This window comes from Cervus elaphus, chromosome 26 (genome assembly GCF_910594005.1).
Source record: "Cervus elaphus chromosome 26, mCerEla1.1, whole genome shotgun sequence".
NCBI classification, from domain to species: domain Eukaryota; kingdom Metazoa; phylum Chordata; class Mammalia; order Artiodactyla; family Cervidae; genus Cervus; species Cervus elaphus.
In genome coordinates, this window is record NC_057840.1 from 37,385,746 (window position 1) to 37,408,572 (window position 22,827).

The following is a 22,827-nucleotide window of genomic DNA, read 5'->3' on the forward strand; positions in this document are numbered from 1 at the left end:
GCCATGCCCTCCTCCAGGGGATCCTCCCAACTCAGAGATCGAATGCTGGTTTCCTGCACTGCAGGCGGATTCCTTAACATCTGAGTCACAAGGGAAGTCAGGGAAATAAGATCCCGCATGCCTCAGGAGCATGGCCAGAAAACTAAATAAATTAACAAAATAAAATAGCCTATTCTCAAGCTTTCTTGAAAATATAATGCCATCAGGGGCCTGGCAGGTAATTCAACTGTGTGAAGCATCTTCAGATAAGGACATAGACAGTGGTGACACCTGTCGTGACTTGGAGAAGGAGCTCCCAGCCTGAGAATCCAAATAAAGGCTACACACACACACGCACATGCACACACTCACACACACACACACTCACATGCACACACTCATGCACACATGCACACGCACACACACACATGCACACACGCACACACTCACACACACACCAAGGTCTGTAGAGTTCTAATCCTTGGCCTAAATTATTCTGATGTGCTGTGCTATCTTAAGTCACTTCAGTCGTGTCCAGCTCTTTGCAACCCCATGGACTGTAGCCCACCATGGAATTCTGTCCATGGAATTCTCCATGGAAGAATACTGGAGCGGGGTGCCTCTTCCTTCTCCAAAATTACTCTGATACCAAATATCAAATTAATAGGGTACCTATGAAAATTTGAGAACTTAAAGAACTGTCCTTGATGAAGCTGGGGGAGGGGGCGAAGCAGTCATTTACACCATCAGATCACCGTGGCTGGCGATCCTGGAAATTTAGCCGGTCAACTCATCATTCTCTCATTTTTAAGTATCTTCTATCAGGTAAGCTTGTTTGACAGTGGAATGAATAAGGCACAGACCATCAGGAACAACCCATCATGATTGAAAACTAATCATTGTTTTAAAGTTAGTCTGGACAAAAGATAAGGACCAATCACCATGGAATATTAAGAAGTATTAGATAGCATCACCAACTCAATGGACATGAACTTGAGGAAACTCCAGGAGACAGTGGAGGACAGGGAAGCCTGGCGTGCTGTGGTCCAAGGGGTCGCAAAGAATCGGACACGACTTGAAGACTTAACAACATTAAGAAGGCCCACACTCTTCATTTCTACACTCCAGTAACTCCTTCTTTTGCTAAGACTTAAAATGATTTTTTTTTTCTTTTTTAAACACATAAGCTGTGCTCTCCTTTGGTTTTAAAGTTCTAGTGGTGCTCTCCATAGTACACGCAGATTGTCTCTTTCTGTTAAGTAAATGGGCAGGCACCCCAGGAGCCGACTCGCTTAGGACCCAGCCCTTGTCTGCGGTGATAGCTCAGGGAAGGTGGTTGCTCTGTGCATGTTTTGAACCAAGGAGGTGATGTCATCGACAAAATGCTGAGCTAGTCACCACAAGCTCCAGAGCAGAGGACATGGGACCAAACAAAACAGAAACAACCTATGGCTGATTCATGATGAAGTTTGACAGAAAACAACAAAAATCTGTAAAGCAATTATCCTTCAAAAAAAAATAGTGAATTAAAACAAATAACAAAGAAAACTCAAACTTTTATCTCGGATTGGTGAAAAGGTATCATTATTTTGTGAACACATGTCTCATAGTTGCAAGCATTTGGTTAGTGACACTTACAGTGGGCTGGAGAAGGGAATGGCAACCCACTCCAGTATTCTTGCCTGGAGAATCCCATGGACAGAGCAGCCTGGAGGGCTCCAGTCTACGGGGTTGCAGGAATCAGACACCACTGAGCGACTAAGCAACGCTAGTGGGCAATGAACGGCCTTGAAGCTGGAGTTTTCCACATGCAACCTCCTCTACAGAAGTAACCTCCGGACTTAGCCTCACTTGACTGTTTAATTATCAAATCATTCACGACTTTCAACATTCCTTCTACAATCCACCTTAGCGTTCTACATCCACATACAAATACTCATTTTCTGAAAAGAGTAAATAAATTTTTAGGGCTTCCCTGGTGGCTCAGTGGCAAAGCATCTGCCCACCAGTGCAGGAGACACGGGTTCGATCCTTGGTCCAGAAGGATCCCACATGCCACGGAGCAACTCAGCCCAATGGGCCACAGCTACTGAGTCTGTGCTCGAGGGCCCGGGAGCCACAGCTGCTGAACCCACGTGACCTAGAGCCCATGCTTTGCAAGAGAAGCCACCATATGGAGAAGCCCGCACACCACACCTGGGGAGTAGCCCCAGCTCGCTGCAACTAGAGAAAGCAGCCCACGTATCAACAACGACCCAGCAGAGCCAAAAATTAAATGAATAAATAAATAAAATTATGCTAAAAAAATAATAATTTCTGGCTTTTACCTCTGTCCGTCATCTTTGATCCAGCAGGCTTGTCTGGGACGGTAAGATGGTCGACGTTGCTACTCAAGGAAGAAGTGTCATCACTCGATAGAGAGTTCAAAAATCCACTTTCTGATGCATCAGCGTTGTTTTCCAGGGCCCCACGACCGTTCGCCTCCGAGGGGGCCGGTGAGAGCAGCCGCACGGCACACGTCACAGACTGTCCCGTATCCTCAGCGGCAGGCGAGCTGCGGACCACGTCAATCCAGGACTGTCTTTCTCTCGATACGGAGGAAGACAGGCTGCTGGGAGTCTTTTTTATGTTTTCCATGGAAGAGAAGGAACGTGATGTTTCACTCAATTTGGGTGAAGATGAAGATGCCTGCTGTGCAGCCTGTTTTTCACAAAGAAAACCAAAAGAGCATGAAATAAATCATGATTAAGTCAACATCCTCTACTTTTCATTTTCAATGAAGGAATGCCAGTGTGTCAAAAAGGCACCAATAATAAAAGAGTTGAAAGAAAATTAGATGGTGTTTATATCTGTGTGATAGGCATGATGATGTCATTTCCCCAAATTAATTTGTATAACTTTGAATTCATGACTCTAGGATCTGAAAAAAATCTCTGTATCATGATTTACTCTGTCCTTTAATGCTCTCCAGATACTTAAAAGACCCATTTGGGGAATTCTTTGGAACACTGAAGGACACTTTGAGCAAAAGGTAGATTACAATCTATCACTGAATTTTCACTGCTTGGGCAAAAACTCTTAAGAAATGTGATTAAAAGAAAGCAAAAGCTGGAGCCAAACAGGAAGCACAATAATATGAATTGAATGGAAGACCAGTGATATAGACAAAACACAAAATATATATATTTACACCCTCAAATATTTTTCAGATATTCTTTAGCACATGACCAGTATCGGCTCATAACTACATAATTAGGTGAACAGATGTTAACTCATCCACTCTTCAATAATTTTAAAATGTCAATAAACTTTCTCCAAAACAGACAAGAATACATATACAGCATCCTAATTCATTGAAGGAAACCAAGAACTATGAAAAATGGGTTGATGATGTAGTATCTTCTGAAAGCAGTTGCTGACATAGAATCCAAGGTTGAATGACAACCTTGGTAAAATTTTCACCAGTCTATTAATGCAACATCTCCAACGTCCTCTCTTGGGAAAGACTTCATTTATTCTGACATTTTATCTTTATTATATGTTGGTGTTAAAATATATGCTTTCTTTTGGAAAATGGTAATGGTAGCTATTACCTTTTGTCTTTTTGGAGCTTTTTAAATGTTCTGCATGGCAAAATAAAGATTTGGCAACTAGATGCTGGTCCTCCATTTTTAATTTTATTGGTCAATAAAAATCCAAAAGTCTAAACACCAGTGCTCTGGGGTTACCCTATATCTCCAGTGGCAGATAAGACAGAGAAGTCTATGTTCTGGTTCTGTTTCATTACGCCATCCTATGAGATAATCCTGTCAAGTTCAAGCATTCAGAACTCCAAGGAAGTGGAGGAAGTGGTAGGGAGGAACTGTTGGAGTGAAGAAGCCAAAGAGCAAAGTAGGATCCTCTCCTAAAAAACTCAGAATGATTGCAACTAATTCAGGATAATTGACTTTGTTATAAATTAATATGTTCCCAAGAATTTTGCAGGTTCTTAAGCTCTATGCTCTGATGAAAAAAGTCAGTATATATCCAATGAATGCCTAGCCAGCTGCAAGTTAGACGCGGATGGTCAAATAAGCAATAAATCCACTTTTTAGCAGCATGCATTCTTAGTCACTCAGTCATGTCCAACTCGTTGCAGCCCTTTGTACAATAGCCTGCCAGGCTCCTCTGTCCATGGGATTTTCCAAGCAAGAATAATGGAATGGGTTTCCATTTCCTCCTCCAGGGGATCTTCCTGACATAGGGACGGAACCTGTGTCTCCTGTGACTCCTGCATTGCAGGTGGATTCTTTACCCACTGAGCCATGGCACTAAAGCATCTAGTTAAGATACTAAGTGAAAAAACTGGCTTAAAGCTCAACATTCAAAAAACTAAGATCATGGCATCCAGTCCCATCATTTCATAGCAAATAGATGGGGAAACAGTGACAGACTTTATTTTCTTGGGTTCCAAAATCACTACAGATGGTGACTGCAGCCATGAAATTCAAAGACACTTGCTGCTTGGAAGAAAAGCTATGACCAACCTAGACAGCATATTAAAAAGAAGAGACATCACTTCGCCAACAAAGGTCTGTCCAGTCAAAACTGTGGTTTTTCCAGTAGTCATGTATGGATGTGAGAATTGGACCACAACAAAAGCTGAGCACTGAAGAGTTGATACTTTTGAACTGTGGTATCGGAGAAGACTCTTGAGAGTCCCTTGAACTTCAAGGAGATCCAACCAGTCAATTCTAAAGGAAATCAGTCCTCACTATTCATTGAAAGGACTGATGCTGAAGCTGAAGCTTCAATACTTTGGCCACCTGATGTGAAGAACTGACTCACTGGAAAAGACCCTAATGCTGAGAAAAATTAAGGGCAGAAGGAGAAGGGGATGAGAGAGGATGAGATGGTTGGATGGCATCACCACCTCGATGGATGTGAGTTTGAGCAAGCTCTAGAGTGGTGATGGACAGGGAAGCCTGGTGTGCTACAGTCCATGGGGTCACAAAGAGTCAGACTGAGCGACTGAACTAAACTGCCTGAAGATACTAACTCATCACACACGTCTTCCTAATAACAAAATATTTGGCATGACATGAAAACTTTCCTTTCAGGAATGTCAATGAGCTTTCAAACTGGCTGCCTTCAACCACCTCGATCACTTAACTGGGAGATCCAAGATCTGCAATTCACTAAAAAAAAAAAAAAAAAAACAAGAAAACCCTAGTGATCTGAAGGAGTTAATACACTCCCTACCAAACTGTCCAAATAAATGCCAAGACTTGTTTACTCTTTAACAAGATCTACAAGAATAAATATTATCAAAAATACCCATTCAGGCCCAGTGCTGACATGGTCCCCTATGGTGAGTTATTTTAGTCAAACTTGGCTTCAGTGTGATCAGTTTCCTTTTCTGAAAAGAGACCAAGCGCAAGATTTTCTTGTTGCTCCCACTGATAGTACTGTAATTTGATTATAGCAAAACGAGCTATTTGTACAAAAAGCTGTTGCTGCAGCACTTTTTATAAGCCTTTTTGAACCCATAAACTTCACTTAAATGACTGAGGAAGGACATAGTCAACGAGCACCAGAAATTTCTAGGAAATGTACTCTCTTGTGGTACTCCTCAAACACACAGCAAATGCTTCCAATCCATTTTTTCCAGTGCCATGCAACATTTACAAAGTTGATTTTTGAACAGAGAAAAGAAGGGTGAGGGGCAAAAGGGATTAAGAAAAGGACTAGAAAGAAGGACAAACAAATGAGAAAAAGATGATATGTACCAGGTCAGAGGGAATTTTCATTCAAAGAGAGATTGACACAAATCTAAAGTTACCTGGAGTACTGCCACAGAGAATCAATGTGGGAATGAGCTTTGCAAAGCCTGTGGTGCTAAACTCGGTTCATTATTTCTATGACTCTCCAGCTACCCATAACTACAAGTCAAACAGAGAACTTTTAGCCCAGTGCATTCTATCAACCATTCAAGTGTCCATCCAAGGGCTGGCTCCTCCAGGAAGCCTTCTTTGGTTGCCTCAGGGAGAGGCAGGCGTCTTTGCCTGGTTCTCTCCCATGCTTACTTCTATCATATCAGGTGGAATATCATTTTATTTGTCAACTATTACTGTAATTGCTGATCAATTTGTTCCTCTTTTTTTTGGTGAGTTACTTGAGAGAAGGCTGTTTTTAATCATTTTTGCATCTCCATTTTTTTTGCATTTGTGCCTGACATTAATAAATTAGTACTTGGTAATAAACTAAAAGGGCTTCCCAGCTGGCTCAGTGGTAAAAAATTTGCCTGTCAATGCAGGAGACTCAAGAGATATGGTTCGATCCCTGGGTTGGGATGATCCCATGGAGAAGGAAATGGCAACCACTCCAGCATTCTTCCCTGGGAAATATCATGGACAGAGCCTGGCAGGCTATGATCCATGCAGTCACAAAAGAGTCAGACATGACTTAGCGACCAAACAGCAACAAATAATCCAACGCTACAAAGACTGGTCTAGACAGCCAGCTGTGTGTAAAAAAACTGCCCAGAGAAGTTCAGTCTCTTACTCAGGAGCACCCTGAAATTCTCTGTAAAGTGTTATGGATGATTTATCCTAATCCCAAGATCCAGGATTACAGGTTGCAATGCAAATATTCCCACAAATGTCTTCACAATCTCAAACATAATTATTTTATTTATTATCAGTTAATGATTGTATTGGAGAAGGAAATGGCAACCCACTCCAGTACTCTTGCCTGGAAAATTCCATGGATGGAAGAGCCTGGTAGGCTACAGTCCATGGGGTCACAAAGAGTCGGACATGACTGAGTGACTTCACTTACTCCCTTAATAACTGTATTCCATCTAATTTATTTGAGAACATTTGGGTTTTAAAATCTTATTTTTTAATGAGAAAATAAAGGACATTTTTAAAATCTTAGTTTTCATGAGGAAACTATGCACTTTATTAAATAAAATAATTGATACTCTTTCCCCATTTTCTGTATAAGACATTTTTAATCATTGAAAAAGCTTAGTTAAGAAGCTGATTAGCTCTAAAATTCTTTTCTTTGAATTGCTTCTAAAGCACAAGCGTGACATAGCGAAAAAAGTTTAAAATGGCCACCAAAAGCCTGTAATTAGAAAGGAGTGAGTCAGCATATAAATCTTAAGCAATATTAGTCAAAGTACATGAAAATACAAAAGTAATGCATGAATAATTTTAAATCCACTTATTTTTCATCCAAAATTTTTTCATCCGATTTTTCATCCATATTATCTCCCTTGCGAACATTTCTTTTATTATATATAGTACACACAATGAAAGATCGTGTCCTTTAGTAAACAACTGTGCAAGAACTATCCTACTAAGATTAAATTTGAATTTATAAAACTGTTTTTACCCTTTTTTGTGTTTAATCTCTGACCTCTTCCTCTGCCACGGGCCAATGAGCCACAATGTGCAGAGTTTGTTTCTACTTATTGCTTCCTTGATTTGTTTTAGTTGATTCCCGCCCCCCCATCTTTTAGATATAAAGGAACTATACTTCTTGAAAGCATTAAAATATAAGGACTATGATGTTAAAATAATTTCCATGAGCTGCATAAATCTGGGATGATAATATCTTCTCAGTTTCTCTCATATCTGATCCACCAATTGGTCTTAGAACCATGTTCAAAATCCAACCATTCCATCTCTCAACTACACGCTGACCCCAATCCTCACTTCTCATACTAGATGACTGCACACTTTTCCTTAGATTTCTTTGCTTCTGGACTTTCTCCCTATGTCACAAGTCTCTCGTACATGGTAGCCTGAGTGGTCCTTTTAAAATGGACATTGATCACATCACTCCTCTGCTCAAAACTCCCAAGGCTGAGGAACTCAAAACATCAAAGTCCTTAATGGTCAGCAAAGTAATGTCTGTGCTTTTTAATGTGCTGTCTAGATTTGTCACAGGTTTCCTTCCAAGGAGCAAGCACCTTTTAATTTCATGGCTACAGTCACCGTCTGCAGTGGTTTTGGAGCCCAAGAAAATAAAATCTGTCACGCCTTCCACTTTTTCCCCTTCTATCTGCCACGAAGTGATGGGACAGGATGCCATGATCTTAGCTTTTTTAATGCTGAGTTTATATAATAGTCTTACCAAATGTTACAGTAGGAGCCCAGAGAATGCTTGTTTCAATACAAATAGATGAAAAGATGGATGTGAGACCACTAAGTTAGGTCACTGAAATGGGAGCAGTGTTTAGAATGTTATTCCAAATGTCAATCAAATGTTATTCCTTAAAGTTCTAAGTTAAGCATTGTCTGGAAGACCATTAAGGCTAACATTATTTTTCTGAAGGAATGTATTAGAAATAGATAAATGTTGAACAGTTAGTTCCTTAGAAACAGAATGTGTTGCTGCTGCTCACATATATCCCAGGCAGATTTTGTTTTTGTTTTCTCTTGTTTCTGAAAAGCAGACATGCTAGACACTTGGTTAAAATAACACTTAAGCTTTTTATTTAAACAGATGAAATTTTTAAAATTATGGTAACGTTTGTACAGAGCAGGAGCAAACATTGTTTTGGCTGAATCTGGCATAGGCTGGCCATGACTGAGCTATATAAGCCTAGGCAAAAGAACAAGACAAAATAAAAGCAAACACCCAAATCTTTTCCAAGTTCTTGTTTTTTTTTTCAAATTTTGGGATAATGAACTTTCATTTTGGAATAATGAATTTATGAGTATAAAATAATTACTATTCTGGAAAATTATTTCAAAAATGATAAAATCTTGAATTAAAATTTTAATTCTATGTCTAATCATTTTGATTTCTATAAACAACAAGATTTCAGCACCAGACAAGTTTCGACTTATGCTTCTAAGTGGTGAAACCACATTTCACAAAGAGCATAAGGAATATTACCGGGTCTTTGAGTAAATTAGAGATTTATCTGTTCATGTCTATTCTTCTTGAGACAGCCCCACAGGATGGATAATGGAAAGGACATCCATTTATTTACAGAGAAATTAAAAATGGAGAGCTTTTTGGCAGGCTTAAGATAGATGGGACTCTGTAGGTTTCACTTGGGAAGATCCTTTGTTAAAATCACCACCCATGATTTCAGAACTGACCTCATTATAATTCAAACTCATTAATTTTATATGATACAAAGTGATTTAAAAGCTCAAAGTTCATTAAAAATTTGTTACAAATTTCCCTCCAAGTTTAATTTTTTAAAAGTGTTGTCTGGTAACTTGATCCTGCTTATATGCTTATTTGGGCTTCCCAGGTGGTTCAGTGGTAAAGAACCCACCTGCCAATGCAGGAGTTGCCAGAGATTAGAGTTTGATTCCTGGGTTGGGAAGATCCCCTGGAGGAGGGCGTGGCAGTCCACTCCAGTATTTTTGCCTGGAGAATAGCAAGGACAGGGGAGCCTGGTGGGCTACGGTCCATAGGGTTGCAAAGAGTCGGACATGACTGAAGCGACTTTATCATGCATATGCTTATTCATTTAATATTTATTGAGAACCACAATCCTAAATAGTACTTTAACAGCAAAGAGGTCAAATCAGTCAATCTTAAAGGAAATCAACCCTGAATATTCCCTGGAAGAACTGATGCTGAAGGTGAAGCTGATGAAAAGAGCCAATCATTGGAAAAGAGCTGGGAAAGATTGAGGGCCAAAGGAGAAGGGGGCAGCAGAGGATGAGATGGTTAGATAGCATCACCGACTGCATGGACATGAATATGAACAAACTCTGGGAGATGGTAAAGGACAGGGAAGCCTGGCGTGCTGCAATCCACGGGGTCGCAAAGAGTCGGACACGACTGAGCATCTGAACTGAACTGAACTGAATCTGTGATATAGTTTGCCATTTATAAAACTGAAAATCACAAAATTTTAAAACTAAAATAGTTCAAATGAGATAGAGAAGGAGAGACACAGAGAGAAAGAGACAAAGAAAGAAGCTAAACAAAAATATAGGCTTCTATTTTTTAAGCCAACAAGGCACATCTATTTCATTTTTTATTTCATTTTTTCTAAATGCAAAAACTGACTTTAGAAGAGGATTCAGACTACATCAAGGGAAAGCTATTTACATATTAAGAAAGGCTATATTGTATGTCTAGTTCAAAAACTGGTCAACATTTTACCATAGTCAACATTTAATTTTACTTATATCTTGCTTAACTTTAGCTAATCCTATTTAATAGAAATTTTAAATAAACATTCATTCAACAAATATTTATTACTGGTCTTGACTGCTGCTGCCGCTACTGCTAAGTCACCCCATAGGCGGCAGCCCACCAGACTCCTCTGTCCCTGGGATTCTCCAGGCAAGAGTACTGGAGTGGGGTGCCATTTCCTCTCCAATGGTCTTGACTGCTAGCCAAATAAATTCGAAATGTGACCATAATTCTCGACTGACAGCAGATAAAAGCAGTAGAGCTCATTATTTAGATGTATTAACACCTTTAACCCAGAAACTGGCAAAATGCAAATGAAGATTAAAAACCTTATCACACAAAACAGAAAATTCTGGTACAAGAGTTCTGGTCGGCAAAGGAGATGCTGTAACCTATGAGAAATTATCCTTACTGGGGTCTGTGGATGAACGAGTGTCAAGGTACAATGGAAAAGGCATATACTATAAAGCTACAGCGGGCTTCCCAGGCGGCACTAGTGGTAAAGAATCCCCCTGCCAATGCTGGAGACATAAGAGACGTGGGTTCCATCCCTGGGTTGGAAGATCCCCTGGAGAAGGAAATGGCAACCCACTCCAGTATTCTTGCCTGAAGAATTCCATGGACAGAGGAGCCTGGTGGGCTACAGTCCATGGTGTCGCAAAGAGTCGGACACGACTGAGTGACTAACACTTTCACTTTCATAGTCTTAATATCCATCAATAACCTGAACTTACACTTTGATGCTTCCAAAGCTTCAAATCAAACTTGGACTGCTCTCGAGTGAACATACCGAATCATTCTATAGGCAGATTGAATGCGCTAACCCCACTCCTGGCTTCCTGCTCTCTTTCTGATTCTAAATTTCTCTTCATGGTCTTGCCTTCATCCCCTTTACATTCATTTCACAACACTACAGGGCCTACACCTAGGAAAGGCATTTTTAATTCTTTCTGAGAACAAGTAGGGTATAAATAAATGTTATAAAATAAATCTTTGCAAGCATCGGCCTATTACCTAGAAGCCCTCTACGTTAGCATGAATCCTCTGGGCACAACACATCTGTGGGTCACAAACAAATGCACCAAATTTGTCATACCAATGGGTTGCTATGGCATCCCGGGAACTGCACTTGCTCTTTGGCAATACCTTTATTTAGCCTGCTCTAAAAATGTATCAGTCAAGGTAGTTTCTACCCAGCTGAAAGGAACGACATTCACACGATGTCATTTGATCGATGAGCAACAGGCTAATTTGGTACCTACCGAAGGAGAGAGACTCTCCGCAGAGTGATGAAGGGGTGGCGTCTGGACAGCTATTTCAGGATCTTCCTGTTCACTCTCACTGTAGCATTCTAGAACAAAAAGGAAAATGCTGAACGTTTCAACGCCGTCATCACTCATTCCATAATGCATGAGCAGAGGTTCTTCTCCATCTGGCTATTGCAATTCCAATCCAATTCAGAAAGTACTCATCTAGTGGGCTACCTGATACATAAGAGTTTCTCTCTGTTAGGGTTTCTGCCCTCAAAGAGTGTCCACTAGGCAGAAAGAGGACTAATCATAGCTCAGGGGAAATAAAACTAATTCCTCAAAAGAGGTGTGAGTCATACACTAAGGGAGTATAAAATCAGCAGTGATTAACTTTGAGCAGAGAAATCTTAAGGAGCTGAAAACGGCAGAATAAGTAAACCGTCAGTGATGCACACAGAATAACGCGAGCTCCAGGCGCCAAGTACCCAGAGTTCCCTAAGGGACAGGGTGGAAAACAAAGCTGAAAGGTGGCTTGATGTCGCATCACAGAAGGCCTTACATAACAGGATAAGGAAGAGGGTTTTGTGTAGTTATTTTTGTGCTCACAATCTATAAAGTACTGCAAATATACCATGAGAATTTATTTCATGAAAAAGAGGACCAAGGAGATGGTTAGGACACTGATTTCACAGTATCCTATTATACTTCTTTATTCTAAAACAAGTTGCCACTTTTCCATTTCTAAATTTAAGATTTTATGATTTGTTCTCCAAAGAAATAACTCCCTACTTCTAAATCCTGAGTTTTATGTGGTCTGAGAATTTCAGAAATAGTGTCAACTCTGTGACCCTGACACATCTACAGACATCTTTCTTCTCAATATTAAGGAGCAATCGCATCAATAAGAAGAGTTAGACTCCTGGAGCTTTTGAACACTGAAAGCTATAGACTGAACTAAAAAGATGGCCTTTATCCCAGGCTGACTTTCAGGCTCCTGGTGCAAACTTAGGGTAATTAGTCTTGGCACACACCTGGTGAAAATACTAAAATATCAGAGAGGAAACAGTGGGCTGAAAGTTATCTGTCTAGATCATGACAAGATCACACCGATGAGTAAGAATTCAGTAAGTGGGACAATAAAACATTTGCATTGGCAATTGACTGCGATCTCCATGAAGCCCACAGCTGCTAACGTGTGGGTGAAGTGTGAAAAGCATTCTTAGCCAGCCTGGGAGGCTCTATTCCATGTTGGTGAGCCAGTGTGACTATGTCTGTCTCTACATATTTTCAGATAATTTTAAATAACAAAGTATGTTTCATTAGAACAAGGCTCTACATAGAACTTGACATTGTATTTTCACCCTATTCTAAGATCGCTGCTAAATTTTCAGAAATTGAAAACAGAACATACCTTCATCCTTTGAAGTGGATTCAGGGTGGATTTCAGCTAATCCCAATTTGTTTAACCACCTAAAATTCAAATAGAAAATAGATGTTTGACCAGGGAGATTGGTCCCTCACCTATTCACCCTTATCCTAGACACTAGAGGAAGGTCTTGTACCAGACTTCATAATGAAATTAAGTCATGTGCTATATCAGTGTAAATGTTTTCAGAAACAGCCTAAATATGTTTATGGAAACCTAAGACCACTGGTTTCACACTATAGTCCATATCGTAAGTAATATGATAAGATATGAGGTGGCCCACTATACAGCTAGTTAAAGTGGGTAACTACATTAGATACTCTAAATATACAAATAAATATATGCTTTGTAATTGCATATTTGAAATTCTTTCACAACCATCAAAATGAATTTCATAACTTGACCTTTAAAGTTCTATCTCTTTAATTCTTAAAATGTAAGCTTACTTCACAAAAAGTGATGATGATCTATTTTTAAACCATGATCTTTATATCAATAAGGAAAAAGATCTGGCCAGAGTTTCACAGTTATTCCTAAGCTAGGGAAATTTTCAATTCCTTGAAAAATTTTATGTAAGGTAAAATTGACACTGTCTCATCTTCCACTGACTTACCATTTTATTGGCAATGAATTTCAACTACACATCCATAACAAAAATAGAACTAGACAAACCTGAAGGAATGCAAATATGGCTTATGACTTCAGGCCAAGGGTTCAGTTAGAAATTTATTTTAATACACAAATTTTTAAAAGACATAAAATGTATCTATTTCATATGTTCCTAGCTATATAACCTATTTAAAGGAAAAATACTATTTTGGGACAGTGATAATCTAAATGACCTATTTTCCATTTCTTTCCACTTTTCCTTATTTTAAAAAAATATTCCATAATACATATTCATCTTTCTTTGAAACATAAGTAGCCTAAGTCAACTATCAACAAAATGACAATAATAATGCTATGCACTTATTGACTTACATATGTTTTTATTTTTGCTAGTCCAATAAACCATAAACCATCCAGCTACACCCCCACCAAAGCATAAACACTGCATATTCCCAAGTCAGCAATTGTCAACAAATTAGGAATCTTTACCCAGCCCTCAACCTGCCATGGTCTAGATAATTTTTTAATAGGAAATACAAAGTAAATTTTATTTTAAAAATAAAATAGAACTTTCTATAAGAAGGAAGATGAATTTCAGCCTCATTTAGGAAGTCCCCTTTTGAATCATGATAAACACGTGTCTCTAGTGGCCACTTAAAACTAGACCAACACCCAAGCCCAGATCATGCCAGAGGAACTGAAAAACGTTCATCAAGACTCGATCGCAAAATAAACAAAACAAAGAAACGGAAAATTACAAAAAAAAACTACAAATGGCTAATAAATATAGGGGAAAATTCTCAGCCTCAATATTTTATAAAATGCATATTCAAGCACAAGCAAATGTTCACCATGAGACTGGCAAAATTTTTAAATTTTGCTAACTTCTAGATTTTAAGAAACAGTCTCATCCTTTGTTGAGTTGACCCTGAAAAACTGGTATAGTCAATATTAAGCAGTTAATTTGATGATACTATTCAAAATATAAATATTCATTCCCCTTCACCAAATAATTCTAATTCTAAATATCTATCCTTCAAAACACATCTTCAAATATATAAGAAATGTGGAAGAATATTAATTCGATAGGATTGCAATGACAAAAAAAAAACAAAACTGATACAATAGAAGTGTCCATTAACAGAAAAATGGATGAAGTATGGTACCAATTCCATCAGTACCATGTTATAAAGAAACAAATAAAAAGACAGAGGTTGGGTGAGGGAGCCTTGTCAAGATCTGGAAAAATCCTAACATAGTGTTAAGTAAAAAAAGCAGATACAAAACAAAGTGTTTATCCTGATTCAATGTGCTTTTTAAATTAATTTTTATTGCAATTGCTTTACAATGTTCTGTTGGTTTCTGCTGTATAGCAAAGTGAATCAGCTATACAGAGACACATATCCCCTCTTTTTTTTGTATTTCCTTCCCATTTAGGCCACCAGAGATCACTGAATAGAGTTCCCTGTACTATACAGTAGGTTCTCAACAGTTACCTACTTATACATAGTAGTGTATACATGTCATCAATGTGCTTCTAAAACTATGTGCATGACTTGATTTGCAAAGAAAAGCATCAGAGAGGATATAGTCATATTGTGAAAAATGGCTTGGGAGGTTTTTCATTTTACACACTTCTGTATTACAAGATTTTTTTTACAAGAATATATTTTACACATTACTCAACTAAAATGCTTAAAAATACATTTTTAAAAACTGATCAGGCAAAGCACAGTGAATTTAATGGCTAACTAATTCCTAGTTTATTCCTGATTTCATAATTTTGTAATTGCATTTGACTCTCTCCCCCCAAAAAAAGCATCTCAAAATGAAATAGACAAATTTTTTTAACATATCAATACAAAAAAAAAAAATTGATGAATTGAGAATGCCTGAATCAAGAAAAGACATTCCTAAGTTCCTTTCCAGAAATGTGCAGAAGAATACTGACAGTAAAGAAAAGATTCCTTTCAGCCCTCACTCAAAACTCTTCTCCCTTTAATTGACACCATCAGTTACTTGCTGGCAAAACTCAAGATTGTTCAGAATCTTGTTTGCTTTCTTTCTAGAACGCACAGGCTTAGAGTACCATCTTTGCTAAGAACTTTTTTTTTTAAATATCTAGGCAGTAGAAAACTTTCTATTTGTAGCTAAATAGATAGATGCAAAAAGACTTATATTTATGTAAAAGAAGACGACAGATGTTTCCTGGGAGTTTGTTGTATGTTAACTTGCTATGAATGTGTGCGTTGAAGAAGCACAAGTGTTAAGAAATTGATGTACAAAATGAGAACATTCTTCCCACAAACACTGCGTGAGAAAGGCAGCTACCACCAGCCTTTGTTTAGAAACCAACTTTTACATTACCCTTAATTACTCACCCCTGCACTTGTAAATTGAGGGTCCCTGCAGAACACACAGCATTTCTTAAACTTAATTACCTTTTCCTTCATGAGAAACGTCACCACCCAAAAAGGCAGCTTCTCAAAGAGGGGATCTTCTAAAACAGGCCCCGTCTCTCCAAATATCACTCCCTTGTTCCCTAGCACCTCTTCGCCTCACTAATACCCAGAGGCATTATGTCCTGGCTCCAACACGCCTCATCAGTAAGAAAGGAAGTTCTTCAGTGGCTACTGCAGAGCAAATCTTTAAACATCCTCTGCTTAGGCTTGTGGGAGAAGGAGGAGGTTAACTGGCAATCCCAAAGGGATTCTGCATTGTTAGCTACTAGAAAAAATCATCTTCAGAATAACAAAGCTTAATAATGATATTATAAATGAAACATAATGGTACATTCGGGCATTGACAAAATGGGCCATTTACTTATGAGTGGCTAGCTAGACAATTTTTGTGTATAAAGGTCACTGATTCAAAAATAAGGAGCCAGGACACCTCACACTTAAATTTCAATTTATAATCTTATTTGTAAACTGGAAAGATAAACGCTAAAATAATCTCAAGTAACACAGATCTTCACAACATAGAAAGGCCCTAAGACCCTGGCTTTGATAACTGTGAAAGGCTTAGACGTAATAGTCAAATAGGCAGAGTATGTAGCTAATGCTCATATAACTGGGGATTACTGCAAAGGGAAAACGTGAAAGTGAAGATGAATGGTCCAGATAGGGAAGCAAAACTTGAGTAGTGGGTGAGCAAGAGCTAAAGGGCTCTGATGTGTGACTGAGAGAGCAGATTTGCCTGAAATGGAAGAGCTTCAGATAATCTTGTAAGGGTCTCACCCTGTTACTGGTTTAAAATGTGGTTTCACCACGTAGGTAGAGAAATTCTCTAGGTGACAAAAGACTCTGCAGTCGTTTCCCTGGTAAAGTCAGTCTTACTTTCCCCGTGTTGGAGTGAACAGAACTACTTTGAAAGAACCAGCCCTGGGATGAACAGAAAGGATACAGACTGGAAGAAACCTGGAGATACAGGAAGTTCGTGGGAGAAGCGAGGTACTGGCAGGAGCCCACGGGGGTGGGGAGAGGTGGCTGAGGGGCAGCTCTATTTCACCACCAGCAAAGCTTACAAAGGGCTTCCCTCGAGGCTCCTTACCTCATTTGAACTGACTCATTTGAAATGACCCTGATGCTGGGAAAGATTGAGGACAGGAGGAGAAGGAGATGACAGAGGATGAGATGGTTGGATGGCATCACTGACTCGATGGACATGGGTTTGGGTGGACTCCGGGAGTTGGTGATGGACAGGGAGGCCTGGCGTGCTGCCGTCCATGGGGTTGCAAGGGAAGGTAAGGAGTCCAACTGCAATGCAAGAGACCTGGGTTTGATCCCTGAGTCAGGAAGACTCACTGGAGAAGGGAATGGCTACCCACTTCAGTATTCTTGCCTGGAGAATTCCGTGGCCAGAGGAGCCTGGCGGGTTACAGTCCACGGGGTCACAAAGAGTCAGACACCCCTGAGCAACTAACACACACACACACACACACACCGTTTAGAAAGGACCACTTGAGACTGATGTATGGTTCGGCTCCAGACTGACACTCTCTGGGCAAGACATTAAGTTTTCCACACATCTAGACCTTGCTGCTCTCATCAGGAAGCGTCCATAAGCCTCTTATCCTTCACCATCAGAGGGCAGACAGACTGAAAACCATAATCACAGAAAACTAACCAATCTGATCACACAGACCACAGCCTTGTCTAACTCAATGAAACTATGAGCCATGCCATGTAGGGCCACCCAAGACGGACGGGTCATGGTGGAGAGTTCTGGCAAAACATGGTCCACTGGAGAAGGGAATGGCAAACCACTTCAGTATTCTTGCCTTGAGAACCCTATGAACAGCATGAAAAGGCAAAAGTATAAGACACTGAAAGAGGAACTCCCCAGGTTGGTAAGTGCCCAATATGCTACTGGAGATCAGTGTAGAAATAACTCCACAAAGAATGCAGTCCATCCTAAAGGAGATCAGTCCTGGGTGTTCATTGGAAGGACTGATGCTGAAGTTGAAACTTCAATACTTTGCCACCTGATGCAAAGAATTGACTCATTTGAAATGACCCTGATGCTGGGAAAGATTGAGGACAGGAGGAGAAGGAGATGACAGAGGATGAGATGGTTGGATGGCATCACTGACTCAATGGACATGGGTTTGGGTGGACTCTGGGAGTTGGTGATGGACAGGGAGGCCTGGCATGCTGCCGTCCATGGGGTCGCAAAGAGTCGGACACGACTGAGCGACTGAACTGAACTGAGACCTTGCTAATCAATAGGATTTAGAGTTACCAACGCAAATAAAATGAGAAATAAAGAACTTTGACTGTCAAGTTTTCTATCTTCTCCTTTTATGTTGTTGTTCAGTCTTCTAAGTCATATCTGACTTTTCGTGACGCCGGGCTACAGCACGCCAGGCTTCCCTGTTCTGCACTGTCTCTCGGAGTTTGTTCAAATTCATGTCCATTGAGTCAGTGATGCTATCTAACCATCTCATCCTCCTTTTGTGTATCTGCTCCTATTTCTTTCAGATGCTTGAGAAAGCCAGAGAGAAAAGCTAAAATCAAAAGAGGATAGAAACTATTTCTCCCTTTGTCCAAGTAAATAAAAGACTTGTTTGGAAGACTCGATTGTCAATACGTTGCTTTGTTATTTCTAATACAGGGTTTCCTTACTTTGTGCTAAAAAGCCATTCTGCCCTCATTTGAAGGTTTGTAATGGGAAGGTAAATGTAGGGAACAGATGAGAATGATTCTAGTGACAAAGGGCTTCTGTGGGGATACAGAGTAAGGTGCTGTGTGTGTGTGTGTGTGTGTGTGTGCATGTGTGTGTGTACTCTTGCTCATGCATGCTTAGTGAAAAGTAGTTTTTTTTTCTTTAAGCTTCTAGAGCAACAGGCAAAAAAGACATTACAGAGAGTAAATGGATAAAGTCATTATGTCTAAATAAATTAATAGATATAATTAGATACAAAAATATAAATCTATTAAAAAATAGATTAAACCATAAGCTCTATGAATGGAGATATTAAATCTGTATTCTTCATTTTTAATGCCCAGGATCTATTACAAGGGAGTACATCATAGGTAATCCATAGATATATTGTTAATTAATTAACTGAAAGCAATGAAATATTGACAATTCTGAGAACAGGACTTAATTAAACAAAATGCCCTCCAATGCCACAAGCACCTCAAATATATATAGTTTCATTCAAATAAGACCCATTGGGATCACACAGTAATCTAAACCAGCAGGGGATATTGCAAGGCAGGCAATCCTCTACCAGGATATTCTACTTACTTAACCCGAGGAAACAGGAAATGGAGTTAGTGATATACATTTTTATATTAGAGGTACTCTGAACAAAGACGTGCTGCAAAATGTCCAGGATAGAACATGGAGAGATGATACACATGAGTCACCGTGACAATCACACAGTGCACACGAAGTCCTGCACAGACAGTTCCCATGTAGAATTCTGAAAGCTGTGGGACCTGTAACACGATTCTTTCAGGCTTTTCTCCCTGTGATGCTAATTCTCATTTTCACATTTTCTTACACTGTCTTCTGTCTATTCCTTTCTCAGTTTAGTGTCTGAGAGCTTCCCTTAGAAGAACCTTATTACTTCTTCCTAAAACAGCCATTTTGACCTGTGTAGTGCTCCAAAATGTTTCCAAATACTAGGAAAGAAAGCAGAAAGACTTTATAACCACTAAGGAGATTAGGCCGTAAAGCAGCAGAAACAAATAAAACAATAACTGATGAGCACATATGCTTAAAATTCAGACACTTAACCAAAATAATCGAATCCTATAAAGATTATATCGAGTGATTTTTCTCTACTTACAGGTTCATCTCCTGCACATTCTCAGCAGCAAAATAAAAGGTCTTGATCTGTGGATGACTGATCTTAAAAGCACTTGGAAGGGGAAGAGCACAAACACATGAGAAGTTAGAAACTAGCGCAGTCAACAATGCAGTCAAAAGTAAAACAGTCAAATATACGTATGGCAAGTTCATCTGCTTTCTTTGTTAATTTACAAAAACAGAATTTTTAATTACATTAAACGTCTATTGTCTAATCTCTATTACATGTAGGGAGCAGAGGGTGAATTCATCACGTCAGGACATTCAGACCAGGACTTAGTCTTGACTAATCAATAGTCTCTACTTAAAACATATGGACATATTCTTTTATTTTCAATTGCCGCTTGTTATAGAGGCAATAAACTGAAATATAAAGTGGTAGATGTGCAACTTCACAGTACCCAGATCAACTCCATCAAGCAAAGTATTTAAATTCAGATACAATAACTGCATTTATAGAAAAACAATTAGGTATAAAATTTCTACACTGTGACAACACATCAAAAACATTAAGCAAGCTATCCTCTATTAGCAAAGAAAAACTACAAGGCGGATTTTTGAGTTTAAAGGAAAAGTATAAAACATTGAAGATAACAAAGTGTTTCCTCTTTACCATTTAGACAGGAAGTCCTGCAGTGTGGACCCGAGTTTTTGCACATGACCAGCTTGGTCAGAACCACAAGAATAGATGCAACCTCATGTATCACTAGGTACTTTCTGATGCAGCTACATCACAATGGCACAGACTTAAAGCTCACAACGGGTTAATTTTTTTTTTTTAAATCATCAGTTGCTGCTACTAGAAACACAGGTCAATAGGGAACTGCCCTTTTCTAACAAAACAGGAAATGATGTCAAAAGCAGAACAAAAGAATAAGTAAAAGATGAAAAAGACACATATACTAAATGAAGATGGATCCTGTTATAGGAAGAGCACTTAACTGGGAGTCTGGAGAGTTGGTCTAGGCTGGGGACTCTGGCTTCTGTTGGTTGTCAAATCTCTTAAACTTTAAGTATATCTGGGTGCAATCCCCAAGTCTAAGACAGCTCAGAGAATTCAATTTCAGAATGCTACTGACAATTTCATGAACTAAGAAAAAGAAACTGGTCTCATAGCATATCTGCTGCTCCTTTGAGTCCTATTTAACTAGCCATTCTCTTTACAAGGACACATCCTTGACATCTGATCACCCTGCCAGGCCTGGATGGCGGCTCGTTTCTCATTGGATCATGGACATGGTCATTAGCAGCATGGCCTGCCAGGGCTCCGTGGGGTTTTAAGATCCATCTGCTTCACAAAGTGAAATTCCAGAAAACAAGAGGTTAAAAGCTTCTATTACTGTTTGGTGTACCAAACCATAAAGTCAAAATTTTTAGACATTTGAATATCACCATCATGAACTTCCAAATCACCATATCACCTGAGGAACTTATAAAAAGGCTGTTATCCTGGCCCCATTATTTTGTGGAAAATGATAGACAACTTACTGCTTTTTCTTGCATTCAGACGCTTTCTCTACAGTGAAATCAGGCAGGTTAACAAATCCGTCGGCTTTTTCTGCCTGAAATAAACACACACCACAAATAGGAATAAATGCATCAATCCGAGCAGTTTGTTTATTGAGATCATATGTTGAACAGAGACAGAATAAGTGAAATGGAGGAGGATCAAGTTGCTGATTCAAACTTCTCTGAATCAGCACTGGACTTCTCCCAGACATACATTTTATAAGAGAAATTAATATTCTTCTGACAAAGCATCCAGAATCTTCTCTGAGAAGTAACATGACACAGTTTAGGGCAGCCAACGTGTGGCACAAGTAGGACCCACCCAACCCCTTCTTGTCTATCTTCCTAGAAAACATCAGGGCTAGCTGATCAGAGCTCCACATCCTCTTGAGCCCATGGCCATCTTCAGCATCTTTCTCATCCTACTTCTCTAGTGAGCCCCAAGTATCTAAGATGGAACCTAATTAGCATCACAGACATGGTCATTAACAGCATGCCCTATTACATGAGGAACAGAGGCCTGACTTTGGAGTTCATTAAAATTGAGGTTCATATCAGGGATCCACCACTTACTGGTTGTTATAGGATTTAAATAAGCTCGGAAAAATAAAACACTTAACAGATCCTCAACAAATATTGTTTTCCTCTCAAGTTTAGTAAGTTCCCAGAGGGTTAAATCACAGAGCCATGTCTTGGAAAATCTCAGTTCCATAATCAATTCTTTCTATAAAGGAAGGAGTGCACAGGAAAATGACACTTTTAAGGACATAAAGTGAATGCCACTTTAAAACACCACTTAGGGGAGAATGGATACATGTATATGGATGGCTGAGGTGCTCTGCTCTGCACCTGAAACTACCACAACATTGTTAATCGGTTATACCCAATACAAAATAAAATGTGTTTTTTTAAAAAGTTCATGTCAGGGTTTCAAATATAAATTTTAAAAATCTTCTCAAAGCCAGAAAGATAAAAAACATTACAGCATACTAACACATATATATGGAATTTAGAAAGATGGTAACGATAACCCTATATGCAAAACAGAAAAAGAGACACAGAAATACAGAACAGACTTTTGAACTCTGTGGGAGAAGGTGAGGGTGGGATGTTTCAAAAGAACAGCATGTATACTATCTATGGTGAAACAGATCACCAGCCCAGGTGGGATGCATGAGACAAGTGCTCCGGCCTGGTGCACTGGGAAGACCCAGAGGAATCGGGTGGAGAGGGAGATGGGAGGGGGGATCGGGATGGGGAATAAGTGTAAATCTATGGCTGATTCATATCAATGTATGACAAGACCCACTGAAATGTTGTGAAGTAATTAGCCTCCAACTAATAAAAAAAATTAAAAAAAAAAAAAAATCTTCTCAACAAATAATAAAAGATGTTGGGCAGCTCAGCAACTTAACCTAATTTATTCCAACCATTATGTAAAATCTAATGAGTTTTGTACTGTATCTGATTCATTATGAAAATTTTATATAAAAACTATGTGACTTCAATATAAAAGATTAAAAAATAGCAAAAATTTTTACAGGGAATGTAATCATTGCTCTGCCTCTAAAACAT

At 39.1% G+C, this 22,827-nt stretch overlaps 1 protein-coding gene across 5 annotated transcripts in view; it reads right to left on the minus strand.

Moving 5' to 3' along the window:
- Positions 1-22,827, minus strand: part of IPCEF1 (interaction protein for cytohesin exchange factors 1) — a 200,158-nt gene that overhangs the window by 18,901 nt on the left and 158,430 nt on the right. For all 5 annotated transcript variants that reach the window (XM_043888010.1, XM_043888014.1, XM_043888012.1 and 2 more), the window contains 5 exons: positions 21,232-21,305; positions 19,724-19,795; positions 12,799-12,857; positions 11,400-11,488; positions 2,307-2,679 (listed from right to left, as the gene is read on the minus strand). In XM_043888010.1, coding sequence (XP_043743945.1) covers positions 2,307-2,679; positions 11,400-11,488; positions 12,799-12,857; positions 19,724-19,795; positions 21,232-21,305 — 667 coding nt within the window. The remainder of the gene's footprint in view (positions 1-2,306; positions 2,680-11,399; positions 11,489-12,798; positions 12,858-19,723; positions 19,796-21,231; positions 21,306-22,827) is intronic.